General features: G+C 49.2%; 7 protein-coding genes across 7 annotated transcripts; 3 read left to right on the plus strand and 4 right to left on the minus strand.

Annotated features, from left to right (window-relative positions):
• Positions 1-162, plus strand: KD926_000596 (uncharacterized protein; the record flags this gene model as incomplete). The annotated part of the gene is made up of 1 exon (XM_053104395.1): positions 1-162. A coding segment is annotated over one exon (162 nt), but the record flags the coding sequence as incomplete, so codon positions are not given.
• A 1377-nt stretch (positions 163-1539) lies between these two features.
• KD926_000597 (CFEM domain-containing protein) lies at positions 1540-3232 on the minus strand (the record flags this gene model as incomplete). Its single annotated transcript, XM_053104396.1, has 8 exons — positions 1540-1886; positions 1945-2012; positions 2064-2446; positions 2498-2568; positions 2622-2658; positions 2708-2892; positions 2947-3070; positions 3128-3232. 8 exons carry the CDS (start codon positions 3230-3232, stop codon positions 1540-1542), a joined length of 1320 nt encoding a protein of 439 aa, XP_052952291.1.
• A 1818-nt stretch (positions 3233-5050) lies between these two features.
• Positions 5051-7160, minus strand: KD926_000598 (NAD(P)-binding protein; the record flags this gene model as incomplete). Its single annotated transcript, XM_053104397.1, has 2 exons — positions 5051-6365; positions 6445-7160. 2 exons carry the CDS (start codon positions 7158-7160, stop codon positions 5051-5053), a joined length of 2031 nt encoding a protein of 676 aa, XP_052952292.1.
• Positions 7161-8281: 1121 nt separating this feature from the next.
• Positions 8282-8797, minus strand: KD926_000599 (cytochrome b5 reductase family protein; the record flags this gene model as incomplete). The annotated part of the gene is made up of 1 exon (XM_053104398.1): positions 8282-8797. One exon carries the CDS (start codon positions 8795-8797, stop codon positions 8282-8284), a length of 516 nt encoding a protein of 171 aa, XP_052952293.1.
• A 225-nt stretch (positions 8798-9022) lies between these two features.
• Positions 9023-9778, minus strand: KD926_000600 (cytochrome b5-like heme/steroid binding domain-containing protein; the record flags this gene model as incomplete). Its single annotated transcript, XM_053104399.1, has 4 exons — positions 9023-9274; positions 9332-9466; positions 9520-9680; positions 9739-9778. The coding sequence occupies 4 exons, from the start codon at positions 9776-9778 to the stop codon at positions 9023-9025; spliced, it is 588 nt and encodes a 195-aa protein (XP_052952294.1).
• Positions 9779-10099: 321 nt separating this feature from the next.
• KD926_000601 (cytochrome P450) lies at positions 10100-11799 on the plus strand (the record flags this gene model as incomplete). The annotated part of the gene is made up of 2 exons (XM_053104400.1): positions 10100-10229; positions 10280-11799. 2 exons carry the CDS (start codon positions 10100-10102, stop codon positions 11797-11799), a joined length of 1650 nt encoding a protein of 549 aa, XP_052952295.1.
• A 949-nt stretch (positions 11800-12748) lies between these two features.
• Positions 12749-14456, plus strand: KD926_000602 (nucleoside deaminase; the record flags this gene model as incomplete). Its single annotated transcript, XM_053104401.1, has 4 exons — positions 12749-13232; positions 13565-13987; positions 14114-14305; positions 14356-14456. 4 exons carry the CDS (start codon positions 12749-12751, stop codon positions 14454-14456), a joined length of 1200 nt encoding a protein of 399 aa, XP_052952296.1.
• Between the last annotated feature and the right edge of the window lie 1062 nt (positions 14457-15518).

Consider the following 15518-nt stretch of genomic DNA (forward strand, 5'->3'; position numbering starts at 1 on the left):
GAAGACGAAGAAGAAGACGAAGAAGAAGACGAAGAAGAAGACGAAGAAGAAGACGAAGAAGAAGACGAAGAAGAAGATGAAGAAGAAGAAGAAGAAGAAGAAGAAGAAGAAGATGGTGATCACTTCTCTGTTATCAGTTTCCTGTCTTTATATAGTAGATAGCAATGTAGCTATTTGCTGAAACATTCGCTCTAATACCGAAAGATTCCTCTGAAATGTTGAAAGTCTCATCAAAGCATTGTGGTTTCTTTTGTTCAGACTTCTTTCATAGTCATGTAGTCTCTAATTGTAAGCGGTAACCACTGATACGTTTGTTGTCTACAAACGCAGAATGGTTATGTGTGTGGTAGTCCAATAAAACATTGGGTCAAATCAGATTCTAACCCTAAAGTGGTATACAAATCAACAAGTAACTTTTGAACACGTTCACCATCCAATCATCCAATTCTATCAATAATATAAAATTTCATAATCCTTAAAACTCTGTACACAGCTAGCTAATTCCTATCCTGAATCATGCCCAACAGATATCAACACCCCTATTTCTCCACCCTATATATCCAATAGTATACCTATGTATGTACGTATACACCCAAGCCAATCAAATCTAACAATCCGTACCTACCAACCTAATTCATTCACCGCTCCTTTCCCCTGGAGAACCCAGCTCCTTAACCCAAAGAACGATGGAGCCTGTTTGCTTTTTTATTGTCTAAATTAGACCACTCTAACTAAGCTGGTTATTGATTTCCCGCCAAGCATTAAGTGCCGACCCCCTAGGTAAATTTGGCGTAGTGCACTTCCAGAAGACCTATAGTGCTGTAGATCTTTCTTCTCCTTGATGCTGGGTCTTCCGTCGGCTATTAGTATTCTGCTAAGGGTTCGTTGGTCTATTGTGATTTTTTGAATATTTTTTTTAGGCTAGTGGGATGGTCCCTGTCTGACTGTTCGTTGATGTTCGTATTCCTGTGGCGCTGGGTAATTTGTAAGTAGATGTGTCTATTTGTCCGTTCAGAAAGCGAGAAAATGGGCTTGGTTATCTATATTTGAATTTTTCTCTCTATGTAGTTCCTAGGACTGTGTGATGGGCTGTTGTGGAAGGGGTCAATTTCATACGTTGAGGTTATTGAAATTTGTTTTCGATTTTGATATTTGAATCGAAGGTGAAATTGAGCTCAAGTAGATACTAACAAAAAATGCAAATTTTACTCGATTATCAGGGATGATTTGTCTCTTCACTCATTGATATCTATAAACAATGCATCGCGCTTCTTTTGTATTTATCATTCGATTTCCTCCAGTTTTGGTTTCATGTATCAAATTCGTGATTATGTTAGTATATAGGTCTATATAGGATTAAGTATGCATACAGAAGCAGTAGGTATAAAACAACACTCCACCCAAATGAGTCAACAAAAGAAAAAATGAGATAGCTACCCCAAAAGGTATACCGTAATGCACAAAAAGGTATATGCAATAGAAAAAACCCACCCATAATAGTATACAAAAGAAATCCCGCAAATCAGAGGTGTAGAGTCATTATACTCTACTCCCTCCGTTTCTTCCGCCTACCTTTCCCCCTTCCAAATTCTCCTGGTCAACCTCGACTAGCTCAACTGAGCTTCCCGAGTCGTCGCGCTGTGCCCTCGATGTATAGTTCACCGAGTAGGTCATCGTCTTGGCGATCTCGCCCTTGGCGTTTGAAGCGGGCGGGTAGGCGTTGCTGCTCAGCGGGGCGCCGTGCGTGGCGTACGATTTCTTGCCGTATACGCTGATAAGGTCGGGCATGAAGTGACCGACAAGAGCGCGGGTAGCGGGGAGACAGGCGCAGAGAACGGCGATTTGGACTTCGATGACGGACCAGTGGACAATGGGTTGGAGTTGTGCTATTGGTACTGTTAGTGTGGTGGCCTTAGAATTGAGGAGGAAGAAGGGTGACGGCACCTGTCTGGTTGTCGGACCAGCGGTTGTTCCAGAAGACGATGACTCGAATGATTGCAACGATGGTTAACCTGTTCCTGAGTTAGAAGATGGTTCGTCACGAATGGGGCGAGGATACCTACAGCAATCCCATCGCAAACATCAGTCCCACTCCAATCTTCTTCTTCTTGGATAACTGCAACTTCGTGATCTCATAGACAGGTGCAGCGACCATGGCGAAATCCACAAAAATGTTCACCAGTGCGTTGGTCAACGTCGCCGTGATGAAGTCGATGCATTTCCCCTCTTCCTCACCCGCCCAGCCATTCCAGGCCATATTCACGGGCATACATTGCAGGGAGTCGCTCATGACCCAGGACACGGCGATGGCAGCATTCAGACCGATGACGATGTACGTGACGTGGCGGAAGACGGCGGATTGGAAGATTCGCAGCAGGAAAAGACAGACGGAAATTTTGGCGAGGGAGATTTGAACTTTGTAGCTGAGAACGAAGGCGTAAAACAGCTGTTACAATTTTAGAATGCGTTGCGGCAACCTTTTTAGAGATAGAATCACCTTATAAACCATGGTAATATTGCTGAAGGGAATGATGTCCCACATGTTCATGCCAAAGCCATGATGGATCACTAGGGTTGGTCAGTGTGGATTCCAAAATAAAATTTGGGGGCCGAGGACTCACTGTAGATGTTGACAATGAATAACTCCAACGCCAAAGCCTATGAACCATTAGCAGAGAAAGTGAGCAACATTGACAGCAAAACGCACATAGGAAATGGTAATGGTAGTGTCGTCCCATCCCCAGCCTCCGCCAAGATGGATAATCTTAGCGAATATACGGCAGATAAAGAGAGACGAGGAGAGAATAAGTGGTATTAGAGTCGCCGGATCTATGGCAGGCCGACCCTCATGTTCCGAAAAGCCGCATTCTTTGGAACGAAGTCGTTTGGTGACTGTATTGATGAGCCTCAGTCCGTGCCACGAAATTGAAGAAAAAGAAAACCTACCAAACTGCTCCTTAATGGTACAGTTCGCTGTTACGCAGGTCTCTAACGACCCCTCGAACACCCGATCTGAGCAGGCGCATCTTGTATCGCCCGGCGCACAATTACCTTGCTCTCCACAGGACAGCTTCAATCGCCAAGGTTAGAAATATATTAACCATCACACGATGGAACGGAAACATACCGCACACTGAGGAAAAGAATAAAGATCGGGGTCTTTGGCGGCCGAACAGACCACCAGAGTAATTAGAAGGAACCCATAAAGTAATAGCCCCCGATGGAAACGCATGATTGACTGGGATTTTGGTGTTCCCTAAGGGTTTCAACTTTCAAGGGTTCCAAAAGTTTCCTACTGGGGGGGAAGGGGGAACCGTCGGATAAAGAATCAAACGTCCCAAGAAGAAGGGAAAAAAATCAAATAAACTAAATTCCCCTCCATTACGCGATGGGGCCTCGACTCCGGAGAATTTATACGGAGGTGAGTTCTGACTGGCCGGGGTTTGTTCTGACATGAGTAGGAGAACAGCCAGACTTGATTCGCGTCGGCCTCCTTACTGTGGAGGGAAGATGAACGACGCCAACTCGGGCTTCCAGACCGTGCCGTGGACTAAAGTGGAAAGTGATGGGCTAGTCTCCTTTGATCGGGTTGATCGCTTCGCATCCAGGCCAGCCTTGTCGGATTTCAATTGGGAGGTTGATCTGGTCGAGTACTCCGTACGCTGAACATGAGAACTAGGGGCCCCCTGGTGCTCCGGTCTCGGTTGATAGATCCCCTTGAACAATCCCGTTGTTTGCTTGCGCGACTCGGGGGCCGCTCTTGTCTCGTACTGTTGTCTGACAGACCTGCATCTGACAGACGCCAACTTGAACCACCAAATGCAAGCCACCATAGACTAAGTCGTTAACTCTAGACGAGCAGGGAGGACAAGGGGAACAATGGGTCAGGTAATCTCCTGGGACCCACTACGAACCAAAAACTATTCGCACTGACGTCGTGACCAAGGCAGGGCACCACCGTGAAATTATGGTAGACTAGAACAAGTGGGAAAGGATCGCTGTTTGGCAACAACCGCACCATGTTGATCCTGACACTACCGGTGATTGACATTGGGCTTCCCGATTGTTTTTAGAAATAAATAAATTAAAAAGCTAACGGGCATGGGGAAAAGGCCGTGGAAGGTTAGAATTGGGATTGTCCTTCGGCACCTGAACTACCGACGAGTTTATCTCGCTAAACTATTATTAGAAAGCTTCACTTAGGGGACGAAGGGCGATGCACACGTACCATCACCCTCACGCCAAGATCTTGACGGTCAGGAACAATAAAAATGATCCCTCAGGATTTAAGCAAACAAAAGTTCCAGCCAACTTGCCATTGCGGGCAAAAAGGAGGCACCAGCTCTCTAGAGGCAAAATTTCTTATTCCCAGGAGTAGTGGAGACATTCGTCTGCCTGGTCCTAACATCGCTCTAAATTGGCGGCAGGCTCCACCTGCCACGGTCTCCGCCGCTCCGGTCTCGAGATTTTGTTAGCGCTGCGCGGCTGCTTGGTCCTTTCTCCTCGGCTTCTTTCCTAGCAGGAAGATCGCTAACTTGCTGTAGTAATTCTCTAGCCTGACTTAGCCAATATCAGGAGGCCGGATTGCTGGGGAATCCACCGACTGCGTTCCGGTGAAGGTGCATCCACTTGTCAGGTTGATCGGCATGATTGGGTACCGGGAAGTGGATTGGTAATAAGGGAGTGAGCACTGAGCAGGTTGGCTGAGAGACGAGAGTCGAGAGGCGAGACTAGGAAGTACTCCGTAGAGGCTAAGGGGAGAAGGAGAGGTTGGAATATAGTAAATCCATGATGTAATGTGATAGAAAAAAGGAACTTGGCATGCTCGTGGGAGCTGCACTGCATGATGCATGCTTCTGCAGGGACGGGTGAAGAAGGGCATGTGATGGTCGACTCTACCAAGACCAAAGTACGAAGTGCATCCTTGATAGTCACCGTCTTTCATTGGCATTCTGTTCTTTCAACTTCCATTCGTCCGTTCGTCTACCAGCTTATCGACTATTGATTTATCATCATCTGCTTCCCTCTCCCCCCCGCACAAATCAATAAATCAATAGATCGCTATCCCCGTATAACTCCCCTCGTCCTCCCATATCACCCTCTTCTTCCCTTGCTCCACGCAATAAACTCGCCCCCCGAGGTCTGCCACGTACACTCGGTCTTGACCTGCCAGCTTCAATCCAATGGGTTCGTTGAAATGTCTTGCCAAGATGACGCGATCTGCTGGGTCAACCTTCCCACTCACATCCAGCCGATTCAAAGAGCACCCGACAGGATGTTCTCCCCGATCTGTCCAGTACAGGGTCTGCGTGCGCGCATCCAATTCCAAATCAATCGGATCGGGCAGACCCGACAGCAACAACTCGATGTCGGAACGTGACTCCGCCGTCTGGCCCGCGGGAATCTCCACTCCCGCTCGGAAGATCCGCCCCTGCCCTCCTTTACTCGGACCCTTTTGCGTCCAGTATATGTATCCACGAGTGATATCGATGGCAATTCCAACGCACCATCGGGTCATGTCGACCGGTTCGTTGGGGTTCTTCTTTGTCGTGGGTCCCGCCTGAATCAGGGTCTCGTGGGCGGTTCCGTCGAAGCGCACGCGGTGCACGCTCATGCCCTCGCGGTCGCAGAAGTACAGCATCTCCGTGCTCTCCTCCACCATGAGCTGCTTGGGCGTGTGCACGCTCCCCGGCGGAAGCAGCGCCTTGATGTCCGTCCCGTCCAGGTTGGCCGAATACACCGCTCCGTCGCGGGTATGTGTGGCGCGGCCCATACTCGTCCAGAAGATTCGGTCCGTCTTCCGCGAGATGTCGATCCCATCGGGTAGGGATTGACCTTGCACAATCGGGACCCTCTTTCCCGTTGCAGGCGAGTAACGCAGAATCTGTCCCACGGAGTTGAAGGTAGAGAGATCATTATTTGTGCCGAAGCCGACATCGAGGACGTATACAATTTCTGGGTCGACTCCGTTGGCTTGGGCGCTATTGTCTTTGAATCCATTCGCCTTCGCACCATTGGTCTTCATGCCGTTCAGTTTCTTCTCGACCTCGGTTGAGGAAGCAGGGTCAGAATGAGGATACAGTCCCCCCTTGTGACTCTTCAGTCCCAACCGACCCGAATCGATATACTTCTCTCTCAACCAGTCCACAGGCCGACTATCCAGTCCGCGCTCCTGGATGTAGTTGTCCTCGATGAAAGCCACCGTATCCAATCCGATCAGATCCATCAATCGACACGGCTGGCTTCGAGGATTCAGGAAAATGTTCTCCCAGAGCATGTCGATCTCGGCGGGAGTGCTGACCTGTTCAGCGAGGATGTTTAGGATTTCGCGCTTGATGGCCGCCCAGAGGCGATTGAAGACGAATCTGGCAAATATTAACACCGTGACTCTCGTAACCATGAACCCTCCGCCAGACGAAGGAAAAGAAAAAGAGAGAAACTCACCCAGTGCATTCCCTTCCCACAATCACCGGAAGCATGCCACACCCCTTCAACACATCCTTCAGCTTCTCCAACATCCCCATCTCAGTCTCTCCGCACGTCATCAACTCCACCGTCCGTATGCCCGGCGGCATCATGAAATGCATATTCGCGACCCGTTTCTTGCGCTCGTCACTCACCTCCCCCAGCATCAGCCGCGACTTGTACGAGCTGCTATTGGAGACAATCATGCAGTCCGATGCCGCGTAGTCATCCACCTCCCCGAAAAGCTTCGTCTTGAGATCCAGCACTTCCGGAACCGCTTCGATGACCAGCCATGCGTCTGTCACTGCAGCGCGAAGATCCGTAAATGTATCGTGCTGACCAGGCTTTGGCTCTGCCTTGGTTGTTCCATTTCCATTGACAGCCCTGTTGACAGCCCCATTCGTATACGTATGAGTACATGTAAACGTATGTCCATTAGCACCTTTATGCGTATGCAGATCCGAATCCGAATCCGATCCTGCATCTGTATTCATCTTGGACGCAGTTGACGGAACAAGCGCCATGAACTCCGAGATGTGAGTATCGATATACTCCGTCGCGGCGAGAAGGGACTCCGCACATGGATCGTAGGTATGCACTCTATATCCGGCAGCGAGGAAGACGGCGGCGATGCGACGGCCTAGAACTCCCGCGCCGAGGACGGTGACGGGCCGGGGAGTAGTGATGGATTTCATTTTGGTAAAGGGTGTTGATTTTAAAGGACGAAGGCTTTGGTGGCGTAAAGTAGGTGGTACTACCTCAAACAGAGGTATATGAAGTAAAAGTATGATATGATATGTTATGCCAATGACCGAACAATATCACCTGAGAGGAAGGAATAATAAGAAAATAGGTTAAGCAAACCGCTTTGTATCCATATAAAGTAATTAAAGAAAAGAGATAGAACAAGCTTGCCAGACCGAACATACTCAAACACGGGGTCCTACCTAATATTTATACTCACTCCCACCAAACCAAAACCTGCCTTTAGATACGGAGAAGTCGGAAGTACCAAACAAACAAACTACCCACAACCTTCGTCCAAGCTTTACACGTAACTATACAAATTCAAATTAGAAAAGAATAAAGACGCAAATTCCGATATCCGAATGACATCAATTCTACCTTTCCCAAGGAGAGATCTCGGATTCGGAGGCTTCACATACACCTCGGAATGGCTCGGAGACACTTCCGATACAGCACTGAGGGAGATCGGAGCGGAGAGGAGCGGAATCTATTTATTGATCAGTGCCGATTTATCCATGTCTCAATCAATCAATCAATCTATCTATCTATCTGCCCAGTTATACCATTCTAATGAAAATGACACAGCATTTGTTGTCCTAAACGTCATCTGCAAAAATAAACTTTATTCAATTCCAAAATAGTAGAAAATCAAAAAAAGAAAGAAAGCCGGGATATGACGTCGCAGCATAAGCTTCTTGCCTGCCTGGTTTAAAATACGGATATACTTCCCTGCAAACAAGCTTCAGCTAAGAACAGGTTATTTCTCTTGTTGGAAGGATGCAATTAGGGTACTAGTTAGTTAGTGAGTTAGCTAGTGAGTGTATTTACAAAAGCATGGAATACTAACTATATGCTAGTTCATTCTATCTTGTCCTGCCTGAGTTGTCTTCTTTTGCTGGTTTGGGTGGGTTTGGGTAGAATCCTGGTTATTGTATATAGCTGTCATATTCAACGAGATGACTTAACGACAAAGCATATCTTCTATTCTAATCCAATCAATACAATCTACTCTAAATCTCCTCCCCTTGACATAATCTCAACCAGTGCCTATACTAACAAACACACACTCTCAAAAAACAAAAACCTGATCCTCCCCTCTCGCCACCAACCCCCCAGGAACCGTCCACCCCAAGCCCCCCAACGTCTTCTTCATAGCCTCAATCATCCCCGGCGGACCACACAAAAACACTCGATTCTCCTTCGCCGGCCCCGAAAACTCCCTCTTCATCATATCCTCGTCCAAGAATCCCCGATAGCCAGTCCATTTGCTCTTGCTGTTATCATCCGGCTGGCTAAGCACATATCGCACATTGAGTTGATCCGGATACAAGCCCACCAGGGCATCAAGGTTCTCACGAAGAAGAATATCCCGCTCGGTGTTATTCGCATAGAGAAGGTTGATTTTCGTCCCGTCGAGGGGGTCCGTACATGCGGCTCGTAAGACCGGATACATCGGTGTGATGCCAGTACCGCCGGCGATCATGTTGATCGTGCTGGCGAGGTTGCGGGTGTATTTCATTGCGCCTTTGGGGCCGCGGAAGGAAAGACATGAGCCCGGGGTGAGCGAGGCCATGTGCGAGGTCATTTTGCCGTTGGGGTAGGTTTTCACGAGCAGTGTTAGTTGGCCTGCATCGTTGGGGGAGGAGATCGGGGTGTAGGAGCGGGAGATGGTTTGAGTGTTGATTTGCGCCTGGACGGTGATGTGTTGGCCTATTGGGAGGGAGAGCGTGTCGGTGGGGTTTGGGAGAGAGAAGACGAGGCGGTACACGTTGGGGGTGATTTCGATTTTCTGGAGTAGGGGGAGAGAGTGTCAGGTCTTGGGGTGGAGGATGGGAGGGGATGCTGGGGTGCTGCTGCTGGTGTGTCGGAGGGGAATGAGGGATGCGGCGTGGGTTGCGCGACGGGGTGTATAGTGGGTGAATTCTTGCTGGACGTCGAGCTTGGAGGAGAGCCAGAGACCGAAGCTGCAGGTTATCGTGAGCTGGCTGATGGTAGCAATACCGGCGCCGGTCCAGAAGGATCCGTTGTAGCTCGTGCCGCTGCCGGTGGAGTTGCGCAGGATCTATAGGGCTTGAGGAGCGAGGTCATGCTGGTAGATTGTCACGGCCGCAGTTCCAACGAGGCCGGTCAGACCGAGTTTGGTGACGGCGCGCAGGACTTTTGTCCAGAAGGAGGGTCTGTGTAGGTTCACGGCGGCGGCCTGGGAGACTTGTTGGTAGGTGGGACGATAGACCTCGATCACCTCAGTTTGTTCCTAGTTCACATTAGTATACTGTGAAATTTTATCACAATCAGCAGTGAAGGTACCTCAGCCGGGAGATCTCCCAAGTAGAATTGCTCCAGCTGCTCGCGGGCCTCGTCGGAGTGGCCGACTTCTTCAAAGGCATCGGTGGCATCGGTACCAGCGACTTCGAGCAGAATAGCACTGCCGCTGGGGTGATCCTCGAGGTATTTAGTGATATCGTAGACTAAAAGTCATCGAATCAGATGTGGCCTCGCCAAGTGCAGAATTGAGACAGTACAAACCCTTGTTATGCAGCACGATCAGACATCGTCTGGCTTGCAGTGCTTTTTGACCTGCTCAAGAGTGTACGACATTCTGACCCTGTTCATCAAGTCTGCACATCAAAGCAGACAGACACGGTGTCTATATTATTTATATCCCAGATGTTGTTTGTTCGTCAAGCGATCCATCCCGGGCCGGCATCCCGCGGCCGAAGTTCGCGCGACATCCGGAGCAGCAACGGAGCAGCACCGGAGAGCCATTTCACTGTCGGATACTCGGAGCTGCAGGCGATTTACAAGATAGATGTAGCAAACTTAAGATATAAAATCATAGAATCCGTGTTGGCGTTTTGTTGCTGAGTCCAAACACACAGAATCCACCATGCAGTGTCAGTTCTACCTCGTTGGCAATGACATCGCCTCCGCTCAAACCGTGAGTATCGACGACAGCTGGAAATTCGAGGACCTGCAGCGAGCAGTCGGAAGCATCTTCCACGTTGCCCAACCAACCGGTACGTCTTTCTCCCCATTAAGTCACCCAACACAGCTCACAACTAGCCAGGCATTTCCTTCCACACCCACACCGAAACCCTCACCACCGTCCCCGACATCACGGCCGTCGTCTCCTCTCCCATCGGCCTTCGTATTGACGGCAATGCCGTCCAATCTCCTCAAGGACCAACCGGCCTCCCCGTCGTCGGCAGCTTCTACGAGATCTTCCCAGACCACCTGGGCAACCACTACCGACTATTCCGCAAATACGGACCCGTCATCAAGACGACCAACATGGGCAAAACAATGTACCTGACAGACGACCCCCTGGTAGCGTCCGTGACGCTGATCGAGTCCGCATACATGACGAAGAAAATCAACGCCGAGCATCCCCTCTGGGGCATCAAGGACAACAGCGCGATATTCATCGGCGACACAGAAACCGAGAACTGGCGACTCGCGCACAAGTATCTTCCGCCGTCGATGGGATCTCGGGCAGTACGACACTACACGGGGCTGATGCAGAGTTGTGTGCGCAAGTCATTGCCGATCTTCGATGAATTGGATGTCCGCGACGAGTCCTGGAATGTGTACCAGTATATGCTGAAACTGGCGTCGCAGACCATTGGCTCGTTTGCGCTGGATCAGGATTTCAAACACTTCGAGGAGGTCGATAGTCCGTTGCATCCGATCGTTACGAATATTGCCAATCTGCTGTCGTTGAATAAAAAGATCACCGCCCGGGGCGAATGGTATCGTCATCTGCCGTTCGGGGATCCCGCTCGACTCCGCGAGGTTCAGCGAACGGTATACTCGCTGCTGCAGGAGGCCGTGGACCAGGTGGCCGGGTCGGGGATGGCAGATGCGCCTATGAATGAAGCCGCGCTGAAAGCGTCCTGCTTCGTCGTGTACCTGCTGCATGCGGTGGATGACAAGGGGGAACGGTTCCCCGAGAGCCTTCTGCTCAGCAACATGCTGATCATCACGGGGGCCGGGTTCACGACGACGTCGACGCTCATGTCATGGTTGATATACTGCCTAGTCACGTATGAAGGCACCCAGGACCGTCTGTACCAGGAGCTGGTGAAGTATGGGATCGTCGGCCCGAATGGGGAACGCAACAAGACGAAATGGAACCCGGATCTGGCGCACGGCTTGCCCTATCTGGACAGCTTCGTCAAGGAGACGCAGCGGTTGCACAACGCCTCGTTTCAGCCGGGTCGCACTACCAAGACGGATGTCGTCTTGCCCGGCGGGTACCGTTTGCCGCCGGATAGTGTCACCGTGCCGGCGCTGTATGCTATCCACACGAACCCGAACGTCTGGAGGGATCCATTCCGGTTTGACCCGGACCGCTGGAGCACAGAGGAGGTTAAGAGTCGGCATCGGTGTGCGTATATCCCGTTCGCGACGGGCCCGCGCGGGTGTATCGGGTTTAACTTTGCCTTGCTGGAAGTGAAGGTCTTGTTGTCGGAGCTGGTGAGTCGGTACGAGTTTGTGCGTGAGGGCTTGGAAGCGATCGATTATGACCCTGAGTTTCAGCTGATTCGGCTGTTGAACTTTTATGTCCGGGCTAAGCGTCGGGCGTAGATGCCGGGTAGTTTGTTCTTCAAAAGATAGAAATAGACACAGGGAAACAGATACATATGTCTTTTTATAATCTTAGTATTATTGTTAACTATATACTACATAATTATTTGATATTACCAAAAAATACAGCAGTATTCTATTATATCTCGAAATATGAGAGGAGTCTACTTATAAAAGTTAATATAGTATTATTATAGTACTTATAATATATTTTAATTATCAACTCATCCAAATTATTTGTTGTAGAGATATTTAGGCATAAAAAAGAGATTGGATGTGGAAATTGGAATACTAGCTGGCCCGCTCGTTGGGGTGGTCCGCTCACCCGGGAAATACGTTAGTTAACTAAGTGTTGCAGGGAACTGATTAATCAGTGGTTCCATCGCCTCGCTCCACGGCGGATCATTGTAAACGCGTCATTTCATCATACGATTGAATGATCAAATCGGACCGATCAGATAGCTGAATTCATTATTCGTATGATTATTCCGAGTCATCCTGCCAAGATCCCTACATCGATTTCCCACATTACTGTACAAGTCTTCTGACTTGCTTCTCGAATGATAAGGGCCTCCCTCGTGTACGGAATTTGTTCCGTTGCAATTCCGACTGATTGGAAATCAATTCGACATTCATCTGGCATATATCCCCCCTTTTTATAGATGACAGGTAGAACAACCCATCTTCATTCTGAATCACTATACAGACCCTGTTGTACTGCTCTAGTACGTGACAGCATCCCGAGCCGCAGGGCCATTTGTAATCTCCCCCGCGTTTTTCGCTTCCACTCCCCACGTCACAATCCGTTAAGCAACCACAATCCACATTGATTATCAACACCCAGTTCTTACACATTCAAGCTCCACTTTTGTGAAGAGCTGTTCGCCTGTCTGCAAATACATCTATACTCCAGGTGCAAAGTCCTCGACGTCCCAGACAGTGAAGCAAAATGCTATCGAGCACCGATATCAGCTACCTGCGTCGCTGTGTGGAGCTCGCCCGCGAAGCGCTCGACGCAGGCGACGCTCCATTCGGCTCCGTGCTCGTAGATGCAAAAGGCAAAGTCCTCCGCGAGGACCGCAACCGGGACACGACCGAAGGGGATGTCACCCTGCACCCGGAATTTACCCTGGCTGTCTGGGCGCAGAAGCACATGGCGCCCGCTGACCGCGCTGCCGCGACAGTCTACACGTCGGGTGAGCACTGTCCCATGTGCTCGACTACTCACGCGTACGCGGGGCTGGGACGGATCGTGTATGCGAGTTCGTCTGCGCAGCTTGTGCAGTGGCAGACGGAGTTGGGGGTAAAAGCTGGCCCTGTCAACCCGCTGTCGATCAATCAAGTTGTGCCGGGGTTGGCGGTTGATGGGCCTGCCGAGGGTCTGGATCGGGAGGTTTTTGAGCTGCATCAGTTGAAGCAGGCGAGAGTGGCTGGTAAGCTGTAGGTATGACAGGTATCTTACCCAAGCACACACTCGGACTATATGGGCGGAGCTTGGGTACTTGGAGACTGAGCCCCGTCTTGAGACTTCTATCCGGATTTTCCGGTATTTTACGATGGCTCATGGAGGTCCAAGACGTGATACGGCAAGTACCGAAGTATGGGAGAAGTGCATAGAAATATCCTGTCTATGACGCATCCAGCGTGTTCGTGCTTTTTGTGGTCTAAGCAGCCATATTTGTTTCACAGCTTTACACTCGAGAAATAAGTAAGGAACAGTCAACTTAATATACATCTGAATTTCCAAGTCAGAATCTAAAGACAGCATACTACACCCATGTTAACTACAGCGCATGGCGATTCTACCGACCTACACAACCTGAAACACCTCAATTTCGCAGCCTCCTCTATGTCAACCGGAGGATCTCCACATCATCACACCATCAAATCCAGTGTGGTCACCCAGATGTGGTAGCCATCAAGATTTGGACTCCAGAACTTCAATATCTAGTGTTCTCGATTTACATCCAACCAATCGCGACACACGACGCATTTGAAACGAGCAGTAATCACGAAATCCTGACAGAAATTCAGCGAACTATCCAAGAACAAATGGAGCAAGGCAATCGCACAACAAAACTTATTTTGGCCGGACCATCGGGGCACATACTCGAGATAGAGTCTCCAACCAGAGCAGACCAGAAACCTCAAACCGAGAAGGGCGTATGGCCGAGCAGACTGGACCGAAGTAGCTCGAACAATAATAAGATTTATTGACCCACGTCCAAGGATCCAATCCAAGCAGGACCTAGACCAGACAGTCAACCATCTGATCTAAACCACAATAACTGCGCTAGACCAGCAAGTACACTAGCTTTCCTTGCGCATGTTCGAGAAAATGCCGATTACATCCCCGCAGTGTGCATTGAGGAAGATCAAACCAGGGGCATTTTAAACGTGATCTTTGCGGTTAATAAGGCTCGAGTTTCTGATGGGAACGATGTATTGCTTCATGCTCAGCAAGTTTTTGATGAGATCTTTACACTCCTCGCACAAGTGTCTACCGGTAAGTAGAATTCAGCTAGCTTCTCTAATTACTAACAGTGTCATGGCCAGGTGACACCCTTCGTGTCAAAAACCAGATCTTCTATGTTGCAGTCTCGATGTGTTCATCTCGCATACTTTCCCGACTGCGACTGGCGCCTTCCGGACGGTAAAAAGCGAAGAGATCATTCAAGGATTCTCTTCAGGAGCTAATTAGAGCACTCACACAAGCCGACCAGAGTAAATAAAACGATAGGAACCTTTCAGAAGCCGTCGATTCGTTAATAAAAAGGGCCAAGGAGGCGAGGAAGCATGCTGACTCATGGTCTCGACATCAGGTCATCGAACGACTGTTAAAACTCGTGGAGAGTATTCATCAGATTAAGCAGATCAAACCTTTTCAGTACATTATTGACATAATACCAAATACTTATATGGATCCATCCACCAGACAAAGTTTCATAAATATTGTCGATAAAGTTTACCGGTATCGGGAAGCTGCTCGGTTCCTGTACCGTATGGCAAAGAAGCGGTACGAGCCTCAATACGGTTTGCAATGGCCACGGGCCGACTCGAAGCTGTTTAACTATTTCAACCAACACCAGTGATACTCTCCCCAAACTAACCTACAACAACCACCTTGTGCCAGAGGCGGTAGACGCGTTTCAATTGCCGAGAATAGGATGTTGAACACTTGGAGAAGCGCCTTCAAGCTAGTCTACCAACAAAATTACTAACCCACGAGGACCCGCTACGATACTGACAGCTGATATGACATAAATTGAGCGTAATCATGCATGGGCTCCGAGGAGACAGGGCATATATATTTGGACATGTATAGTAGATCAGTGATAGTTGCCCTTTCGGCTTAGCCGCCGGGCGTTAAAAAAAAAAATGTCCACCACCCATGTAAACTGGCGGTAATATTATTCAAATCTTTTACGTTTGAAATATACTGCTTGGGGAATCCGCTGGCGAAATTTAAACTGAATCTGATGAATATTCTTGTAATGTACGTGCTCTGCCCCACCCGCTGCGCCCGACTGACCGATGATACTCCGATAGGGTCAATGACCTTGTTGTAATATGCCTTCATTAGAACTGGTCCCATAGGATAGGTATGATTCCGCAGTATATATGGAGGTTACTGGATCATTTAGTATATAAGTTATGGAAGGCACGGTCGGTTGGACGCTTCCAGTAAAGAATACGTGCTGACCTTCCACATAATGTGG

Source organism: Aspergillus affinis (genome assembly GCF_023601865.1).
Source record: "Aspergillus affinis strain CMG 70 chromosome Unknown NODE_111_length_120642_cov_87_870800, whole genome shotgun sequence".
NCBI lineage: Eukaryota > Fungi > Ascomycota > Eurotiomycetes > Eurotiales > Aspergillaceae > Aspergillus > Aspergillus affinis.